This window comes from Dipodomys spectabilis, unplaced genomic scaffold, assembly GCF_019054845.1.
Source record: "Dipodomys spectabilis isolate Male_0828 unplaced genomic scaffold, ASM1905484v1 ptg000125l, whole genome shotgun sequence".
NCBI lineage: Eukaryota > Metazoa > Chordata > Mammalia > Rodentia > Heteromyidae > Dipodomys > Dipodomys spectabilis.
The window spans coordinates 12049990-12060393 of record NW_024870802.1 but is presented as its reverse complement, the minus strand read 5'-3'; the positions used below and the strand labels follow the sequence as shown (position 1 = coordinate 12060393).

Below are 10404 nucleotides of genomic sequence, written 5' to 3'. Positions count from 1 at the left end.
AGTTGTTGCTTCTGCCCCTGACTTGCTGTGGAGGAGAAAAGGCTCTTCAGAAATATGAGGAGTGTGGTTCAGTGGTGGAGTGCTTGCCTAGCATGCATGAAGCCCTGGGTTTGATTCCTCAGTACCACATAAACAGAAAAAGCCAGAAGTAGCACTGTGGCTCAAGTGGTAGAGTGCTAGCCTGGAGCAAAAGAAGCTCAGGGACAGTGCCCAGGTCCTGAGTTCAAGCCCCAGGACTGGCCCCCTCCCCCCCAAAAATATATATCTATATATATGAGTCAGTAACTTAGAAGGACCTTGGAAACCTGCATTGGTTTTGTATGAGCTCCTGCCACGTGTCCATTGGCTCAAGCCCTCCAGGTCGCAATCCTCCTGAAAGCACCAGATATATGAAATTTGGAAGGGTCTGGTTCTCTAACATCACGGGTGGAGAGGCCTGAGGACCCTTGAATACTCTCCCAGAATTTTGTATACAGGTAAGGCACGGGCCGCCATCTTGATATTAAAAGCCAGGCAAGCCGCCACTAGCGTCTTTCGGTAACCATGGAGACACCCCGCCCCCGCCCCCCTTTTCCATCCGTAGATGCTGTAAACTACACTTCCCATCAGTCCCTTTCATCTCGTGCAAGGTGTGTGTGTGTGTGGTGGGGGGGAGGGGGAGGTGTCTAGATTTGGCTTGGCGGCAGCCGCGAACCTGCGCAGTGACCCGCGGGAGTTGAGGTTCCCTGCATAGCTTCGCTCCCTGCCACGGGACGCTTCAAAACTACAAATCCCGTAAGGCTACCCGTCGCGGATGCGCAGAACTGCTGGTCCGCCTCGTGGGTCCCCCGGCCTGTGAAGGAGAGGTAAGAGAGGGCGGGGGAAGGAAGAGGAGGCGGGATTCGGGTTCTGCGTTGGCTGCGGCCTGGCACCAAAGGGGCGGCCCCGGCAGAGAGCGGACCCAGTGGCTTCGGCGATTATGGACCCAGCAGAGGCGGTACTGCAGGAGAAAGCGCTCAAGTTTATGGTAAGGATGTGGTGTAGGCCGAGGATGAGTGGAGGCGGTGGCGTTAGTGGTGTGGGTGGGCTCGGGCCTGGGCTGTCCGCCGACCACAGGAGCGGGCAGCGGGACCCCGGGCGGAGGCTGGCGGCCGGGCGGCTGAAGGGACGAGACCTGAGGTCCGGGAAGGAGGCAGAGGGTTACAGAGGGGGACCTAGGGAGGGGGTGGGGAGCAGCTCCGCCATCTTGTGGAAAAGAGGCCAAGTGACAGCGGGAGCTTATTCGAGGAGGGGGCTCCCGGCAGCGCGCGGGGCCCTGGAAGGAAGGCGTGGGGACAGTTACTGAACAACGGAGGAAACCCAGGGGAGAGACGCCGAGGGGCCACTGGCAGGGCCTTCCCCGTGTCAGGGTTACGGGTACAACCTGGGAGAGGAGGTGCATTCCGGAGTAGGGAATGGTGGGGAACACGGCGAAGTGAGAAGCCAGACGGGAGGCCGGGGGGTGGGGGTGGAGGCACGGGCAGGCCTGGGTGGATGGGCAGGCCCAGGCTGTGGGAGACTTCTGGTTTTGTTGACTGAGAAGAGTCCAGAATCCCACCACAGTCCAACTACTGTTGACAAACTCGGGGAGGAAGGCATACTCTGGAAGATAAGGGCGAAGACCAAGGTCTGTAGTGAAAGTCTCCTTGGGAAGAGGAAGATCTCCTTGACCGTGAGTCAGAATTACAAATGCCTGGAGAAGAGTTACTTTAATTTGAAGAGAGAGGCTAAATTATTTGTAGTAAGGACAAAGTGATAAAAGTAAGAGTCTAATTGGTCATGGAAAAATCAAACTGGAGGCAAAATTAATATTTTAATAGGGTCAAGCAAAACAAAACTTAGACCTAAATGGTTAAGGTAAGAAGATGTAAAGGCCAGGTGCTGTATCACTTTGTAAGAGAGGAAAAGCCATGGAAAGTAGGGTTGCAAAGACCCATAAGTGATGAGATAGTGCAGAAACTTAGGAGATGAAAAGATGCCAATATTGGGGAGATGTGAGTTAAGTCAGGATTGGTAGTTACCTGTCAGTAGATGGAATCACAGTGCGAGCATGGATTGGATTTTGTGGGTAGGTTTAAACCCCTTGGATCCTGTTCCTTTCACTTTGTATCATGATTTACATTTTGCTATGGTTATATTTGGCAAATTTGATTAGTGTGATACTTGATGCTTTTAATCTGATGCTTCTACTGTACCTAGGATAGGTGTAAATTAACTCTGGTTACAGCTAACAAATAATGGAATGCATAGACTTTCAGTTTAACAGGAGGCCTTTATGCTATTATTTGTAGTAAGATCTTTATCAGAAGTAATTATGACTTGTCATGGTAAAACTTACTCCTTTTTTAATAGTTTCTTTGCCTAAAGTACAACAGCAAATTAGATAAAAATACAAATCCTATTGAATTTAGGCTTTAACTGCTCTTTACAAGAATATTTTAGCCGGCGACGGTGGTTTATGCCTGTAATCCTAGCTATTCAGGAGGCTGAGATCTGAAGATCGTGGTTCAAAGCCATCCCTGGCAGGAAAGCCCAGGAAAAGCCATGAGACTCTTACCTCCAATAAAACGCTCAGAAAACCGGAAGTGATGTGCTGTGGTGGTGGTGGTAGAGTGCTAGCCTTGAGCTGAAGAGCTGAGGGACAGCGCCTGGCCCAGAGTTCAAGCCCCATGACTGACCAAAAAAAAAAAAAAAAAAAAAAAAAAATATATATATATATATATATATGTACAAATTTTTTAAAGATTATTTCAGAGACTTATGAAAAAAAAACTTTTGTGTAAGTACCTTCAACAAAATTCTATTTGACTTGAAGATTTTTCTTGGTTTCTTCTCATTGTTGAAATTTAAAAATATTAAGAAGTGACTTTTGAATTTTTCTTGGGGGGGGGAGTGTTAGAACTAAGTGAAAGTTGCCTTAGTTCTCTACAAGCTTCTAGATTTAAGTCATTAAAGTGCCAACTGCTTATTTTGTATTCCTATTTAGAGAGTTGACTTAATCCTGACACCTGTGTCAGATTTATGGAACAATGTGGCTTACAGATCATAAAGAGACATTATGAGATCATCCTTATTACTCCCTTTTAGACCTCAGCTTAGGAACATTCTGAAGTATTTAATCTCTGCTATGTACCAGCGAGTTACGTTTTAAAAATGACATCCTGATTGAGCTAAAGTGGACATGAAGATGGTCAAGTAGTAGTTTGCAGTTTGGGGGCTTCCATTTTATTAAATGTTGAATCAGTCTTCACAGGAAGAAGCCAATGAAAAAAGATTTACCTACTTAAATTTATGACCTTGCTTGCTATTGTGGCAACTGTTTGAGAAAAGGCCAACTAGAAGAAGTCACCAGGAATGACACCTTAATAAATGAAGCAAGTTTTTGGGGAGTTATAGATTTGGTATTCTCTTTCAGCTCAGTAGCAGCCTTATTATGAATCTGAGTAAGTCACAACTTCCTTTTGATACCGTTTATCCCGCTATAATATGTATGTTTATTCATTCATTTTGTGATAAGATATATTGTTTAAGTTTCCATCAAGTGATTCGTTCACAGTACACATGGAAAGGTTATCCTTTCAGTTAGATTTAAAAAAAAAAACAAAACTGGTACTTAGGCTTGAACTCAGGGCTTGGGCACTATCCTTTTAGCTTTCTTGCTCAAGGCTCTACTGCTTGAACCTCAGCTCCATTGTGTTTTGTTTTTTATTTTTGGTGGTTAATTTGAAATCAGTCTTATGGACTTTCCTGCTCTGGTTAGCTTAGAACCTTGATCCTCAGATTTCAGCTTCCAGAGTAGTTAGGATTACAGATGTGAACCAATGGTGATTTTCATAGTTTTAAAATCATCAAAGGTAAAATTTGTTTAGGATATCAATATGAAATGTCTTCACTCTTGAGTCTACTAGTTATGTTAATATAGGGCTTTGACTAGGTCCATAAGGAAATGCTGTTAATGGTCAATTCTGAGTTGACCGTAATTCACAGGTAGTCTATAGACTTTAAAAACTTATTTTCAAATAATTGGGAAAATTAGTTTAAGAAAATTGTTTACCTTCTAAAAACAATTGATAACAAATAACCTTGGAACACTGACATCTCTTCTTCAGTTTTGGCAAGTCCTCAAGGACCTTTCCTAATATTTCCTTGGTCAACAGAACTATAAGCAGGAACTGGCAGATGATTTGAGCCGGAAAATAAAAATGATGGAGGGAATATATATAGGTTCTGTTATAGAGTCAGCCTGTCTTTTCGTCCTTAAATTTATATGGAAGAATTTGATTTTTTTTTTTTTTTGGGTCCGGTCAGGGGGCCTGAACTCTGGGCCTGGGCGCTGTCCCTCAGCTCTTCAGCTCAAGGCTAGTTTAGCTCTACCACTTGAGCCACAGCACTACTTCCGGCTTTTTTCTTTTGCTTATGTGGTGCTGAGGAATCGAACCCAGGGCCTCATGAATGCAAGGCAAGCACTTTACCACTGAGCCACCTTCCCAGCCCCATGATTTTTTTTTTTTGGGTCCGGTCATGGGGCCTGAACTCTGGACCTGGGTGCTGTCCCTCAGCTCTTCAGCTCAAGGCTAGTGCTCTACCACTTGAGCCACAGCACCACTTCCGGCTGATTTTTTTTTTTTTTTTTTTAAGGAAGAGTAAATGTACTCTTGTCTAACCAGTCCTAAGACTTAAGTGAGGGAATGCTTGAAACTTGAATGAAGTAAATTTTTTTTCCTTTTGTTGGTCGTGGAGCCTGAACTCTGGGCCTGGGCACTGTTCTTCAGCTCAAGGCTAGCGCTCTACCACTTGAGCCGCAGCACCACTTCTAGCTTTTTCTGCTTATGTGGTGCTGAGGAATTGAACCTATGGCCTCATGCATGCAAGGTAAGCACTCTACCACTGAGCCACCTTCCCAGCCCAATTTTGTTGTTGTTGGTTGTGGAGTTTGAGCTCTGGGCCTGGGCGATGTCCATGAGCTCTTCAGCTCAAGGTGAGTGCTCTACCACTTGAGCCACAGCACCACTTCCAGTTTTCTGGTGGTTATTTGGAGATGAGTCTCTCAGACTTTCCTTGCCTGGCCTGGCTTTGAACCTGATCCTCAGATCTCAGACTCCTGAGTAGTTAGGATTACAGGCATGAGCCACTGGCGCCTGGCTCTGAGTACAATTCTTTTTGGACAATATCACCCCTTCCTTTGCTTTTCCCCAGATTCTCTTATTTCCCTGCCTACAAGTTGCATAGTTCATTTTCTACATAATGGCTACTGAATACCATGACTGCATTTGTTCACTTTTCTCCTCCTTCCATTTCTGCGCCTCCTTTTTGGTATGAAATAATTATCCACAGAGTCACATCAGCTTTTTCTGAGTTTATTAGTGATAAGAATCTCAGACTTTCCTGCCTGGGCTGGCTTTGAACCGTGATCCTCAGATCTCAGCTTCCTGAGTAGGTAAGATTATAGGTGTGAGTCACTGGCAACTGGGCTTAAGAGATAATTTTTTTTTTTTTGGTCCGTTGTGGGGCTTGAACTCTGGGCTTGGGCATTGTCCCTCAGCTCCTCAGCTCAAGGCGAGTGCTCTTCCGCTTGAGCCACAGCACCATTTCCGGTTTTCTAGTGGTTTATTGGAGATCAGTCTCACGGACTTTCCTGCCCAGGCTGGATTTGAACTGGGATCCTCAGATCTCATCCTTCTGAGTAGCTAGGATTACAAGCATGAGCCACCGGCGCCCGGTGAGATAATTTTTTTGTAGATGAAATAGTATAGAAAGTATGACACAAGGGGCTGGGAAGGTGGCTCAGTGGTAGAGTGCTTGCCTTGCATGCATGAGGCCCTGGGTTCGATTCCTCAGTACCACATAAGCAAAAAGAAAAAAAGCCAGAAGTGGCGCTGTGGCTCAAGTGGTAGAGTGCTAGCCTTGAGCTGAAGAGCTGAGGGACAGCGCTCAGGCCCAGAGTTCAGGCCCCACGACCAGACCCAAAAGAAAAAAAAAAAAAGAAAGAAAGTATGACACAAACCACCCCAAAACTTAGTAGCTTAAAAAAAAAATCAATGTCTTATTTCTCTTAAATTTGATGGATTTTCTGCTTCACTTGGTATTGACTGGAGTGCCCACGTGGCTGGAATTCAGACTGTGACTGGGTTCATGTGGCTGACTACTGATTGTAAATTCAGCTAGGTTTAAAAGTCTTTCAGTTATCTATGAGCTGTTCTTTCCATGGTTGCTTGGTTTTCCTAACATGGTGACTGTACTCCAAGTAGTGGAGTACTTCCTACTTCCAGAAAGTAGGAAGTAGATATTGCCAATCTTTTTTAAGTCCTGGATTGGAAAGTCCAAGAAAGGAAAACAAAGCAAGTATGCCACTATGGCCAAGCTCTAGTGGCTTACACCTAGCTACTTAAGAGGCTCAGATCTGAGGACCGGTTGCAAGCCAGCCCAAGCAGGAAAGTCCGGAAAGACTCCAATTAACCACTTAAAAGGCTGGAAGTGAAACAGTGGCTCAAGTGCTAGCATAAAAAGCTCAGAGATAGCATACAGACCCTGAGTTCAAACCCAGGAGTAGTGCATGGGCGTGCACACACACACACACACACACATTGTCACTTTGATCAAATCCAGTTGAGGCCAAACACAAAGAGGAGGGCTGGGAAGGTGGCTCAGTGGTAGAGTGCTTGCCTCACATGCATGAGGCCTTGGGTTTGATTCCTTAGCACCACATAAGCAGAAAAAGCCAGAAGTAGCACCGTGGCACAAGTGGTAGAATACTAGCCTTGAGCTAAAGAGCTGAGGGGCAGCACTCAGGCCACTTGAGCCACAGCGCTACTTCAGCTTTTTTTCTTTTTGCTTATGTGGTGCTGAGGAATGGAACCCAGGGCCTCATGCATGCTGAGCCACCTTCCCAGCCCTTAAGACAAAATCTTACATTTCAAAACCCTTTATCCTTTTGGGCTGAGAAGGTAGCTTAGTGGTAGAGTGCTAGGCCCTGCAGGACTGGCAAAAAAAGAAAAGTTGGGCTGATCATAGTATTCTGATTTTAGGCAGGATAAGTCTTATTGATGTTACTTCAAAGGCATTAGTAACAGAATTTGAACTGTAGCAGGATACTAGTGCTCTAACATCTCCCTTGGTAGCAAGATTAGAGATTTTTAATTCTGTCTCTACATCAAAATTTAAAATTACAGAGATCTAGTGCTAAAGTTTTTAGATGTCTGAGAAACTTTGAGGGTTTATAGAAAAGTCATAGAGACAGACATACCTGGGAATTATACCAGGGGGATAAATGTTTTGTAGACCAGATGCACTCAAGGGTGTACTAAACTGCATCTGCTCTTGAACTCAAGGCCCTTGTGCTCTTGCTTGTTTTGTTTTTGTTTTTTCCTCTATCACTTAACAACTTGAAGCCATGCTTCCAGTCCAGTTTTGTTTTTTTTTTTTTGCTATTAATTGGAGAGATCTCATGGTTTTCTGCTTGGGCTGACAATTTCCACATCTTAGACTCCTGAGTAGTTAGGATTATAGGTGTGAACCACTGGCACTTGGCATATTTCAGTCTTTTTTTTTTTGGCTTATATGGTGCTGAGGAATTAAACCCAGGGCCTCATGCATGCAACCTTCCTAGTCTGGAATTATGCTTTTTATGTCCTTTTTTTTCATTCTCTTTCTTCCTTCCTTCCTTCCTTCCTTCCTTTCTTTCTTTCTTTCTTTCTTTCTTTCTTTCTTTCTTTCTTTCTTTCTTTCTCTCTCTCTCTCTCTCTCTCTTTCTTTCTTTCTTCTTTTTTGATGGGTTGTGGGGGCTTGAATTCAGGGCCTGGGTGCTGTCTCTGAGCCTCTTTGTGCTCAAGGCTACTGCTCTACCACTTGAGTCACAGTCACCACCTCTGGTTTTTGGACAGATAATGGAGATAAGAGTCTCACTGGGCTGGTGATCCTCAGATCTCAGCTTCCTGAGTAGCTAGGATTACAGATGTGAGCCACTGGCACCTGGCTTATTTTTAGATGTTTATAAGAGGGGGGGGGGGTTGTTGTGACATTTGTACACTTGTATACAATGTATTCCAATCAGTCTCACTTCATCACTTTTCTTTCCTCTCCCCTTTCTATAGCAATTTCTGTAGCAATTGTTTTGTTTTCATGATTGGAACCAAAGAACTTGGACTATATATATCCTTACTTTCCTTGTTAGCCTAACCTGCTCCTGCTAGTAACCCATCTCCACACAGAGCCTATTTATTTCTCTTGCCAATTTTAGTTTCAGTGTGTATATATGTAACTTCCATTTTATGAAGTTGGGACATAGTTTCATTAATGATTGTAGAGTTCTAGTTATTAAATCTTTGGATAGTCTTGTGTCAGTACTTAATTTGCCAAGTTTGGAAAATAGCTTCCCTATTATTATTTCTTTCCATGGGTAGATATAATTTACTTTGAAACAATTTTTTAGTTATGTGTTGATACAGAAATATTGTCAAGTAGAGTGATTCAGGTTAGGGCTCAGTGTAATTTAAACAACGTGACTTAAATAGAGGACCTAAGTAAATGGTGTATCTGTTTTTCACATTGCAGTTGAGTATTACAGTAGCGTTATCTTGGAAGGCTTAAATTTTGCATGCTTTGCGTTGAAAACGGTTTAAAAGTCAAATGAGGGGCTGGGAAGGTGGCTCAGCGGTAGAGTGCTTGCCTTGCATGCCCGAGGCCCTGGGTTCGATTCCTCTGCACCACATAAGCAAAAAGAAAAAAGCTGGAAGTGGCGCTGTGTCTCAAGTGGTAGAGTGCTAGCCTTGAGCTGAAGAGCTGAGGGACAGCGCCCAGGCCCAGAGTTCAGGCTCCATGACTGGACCCCCCCCCAAAAAAAAAAAAAACAAATGAATTGATTGAAAACCCCATGGAATTACACCTCTTAACAGTTTTCAAACCATCTATCCATATCTAGGCATGACATTTAGGAAACTAGTGGAGCTGGGCTCCCGTGGCTCATGCCAATAGCTACTCAGGACACTGAGATCTGAGGTCTGCAGTTCCAAGCCAGCCTTGGCAGAAAAGTCCTTGAGACTCTTATCTCCATTAAAACTACCAAAAAAGCTGGAAGTGGAGTTGTAGCTCAAGTGGTAGAGTGCTAGCGCACAAAAGCTCAAGTTTAATTAAAAAGACAGTGCCCAGGCCAAGTTCAAACTTCTAGGCTGGGAATGTGGCTTAGTGGTAGAGTGCTTGCCTAGCATGCATGAAGCCCTGTGTTTGATTCCTTAGTACTACATATACAGAAAAAGCTGGAAGGGGTGCTGTGGCTCAAGTGGTAGGTAGAGTGCTAGCCTCCAGCAAAAAGAAGCTCAGATACCTTACCCCGGCTTGGAGTTCAAGCCCTAGTACCAGCACAAAAAGTAAGTGTTGCTAAATGAATTTTATCAGTATCTTGTAGAAAGATATCTTTTGGAAGCATTCATATTTAAGAAATAGGCTATTTGGGCTGGGAAGGTGGCTCAGTGGTAGAGTGCTTGTATCACTTGCATGAATGAGGCCCTGGGTTCAACTCCTCAGCATCACATAAACAGAAAAAGCTGGAAGTGGTACTCTGGCTCAAGTGGTAGAGTACTAGCCTTGAGCTGAAAGAGCTTAGGGACAGCACTCAGGTCCAGAGTTCAGGCCTTATTACCGACAAAAAGAAAAAAAAATTAGGCTCTTCATATTTAAGAATTAGGCAGGGAGCTGGTGGCTCACACCTTGTAATCCTAGCTACTTAGGAGGCTGGGATCTGAGGATTTCGGTTCAAAGCCAGCTCCGGGCAAGGAAAGTCTATGAGACTCTTATTTCCAATTAACCACCAGAAAACTGGAAGTGGCGCTGTGGTTCAAGTGATAGAGCGTTCGCCTTGAGCAGAAGAGCTCTGGGACAGGGCTTAGGCTAGGAGTTCGAGCCCCATGGGCAACAAAAAACAAAACTTGAAAAAAATGGAATTAGAAGGTTTATCTCATTTGGGCATATTCTTTATCAATCTGTGTCTAAAATGTATGTAGAATAGTACATTAGAATTCTTATCAGAGCAACTGAAACTTTGACTTAAATATGGAAGCCTGAATAAGATATTCCTTTTTTTTTTTTTCAAAGACGCTCCTTGAAATGCTTCTGTTAAGTGTAGGAATGTTCTGATGATTATCTTTTTAATTAAAATGAGAAATCTTTGTTTAAAGTGGCATTCGTTTTTTTACGGCCTGTTACTGTCTCTGTAACAATCATTTCTTAAGTCTGAACGTTTTATTTCCAGGAATCCATTTATATAAAACTATGTTTAGACTTAATTAAGGAATGATTCTTACAAAGCTTGTAAATAGCCAGGGAAAAAAGGGACTGAAAATAAAACTGACATTCACATTTAACAAAATGATTGTTACAAGGTATGTAATAAGC

The 10404-nt window shown here is 43.7% G+C and overlaps 1 protein-coding gene across 6 annotated transcripts in view; it reads left to right on the top strand.

Moving 5' to 3' along the window:
* Window positions 1-866: 866 nt before the first annotated feature.
* Btrc (beta-transducin repeat containing E3 ubiquitin protein ligase) overlaps window positions 867-10404 on the top strand; it is a 165522-nt gene continuing 155984 nt past the window's right edge. For all 6 annotated transcript variants that reach the window (XM_042689282.1, XM_042689284.1, XM_042689283.1 and 3 more), the window contains exon 1: window positions 867-1006. In XM_042689282.1, coding sequence (XP_042545216.1) covers window positions 959-1006 — 48 coding nt within the window. In that variant the 5' untranslated portion in view covers window positions 867-958. The remainder of the gene's footprint in view (window positions 1007-10404) is intronic.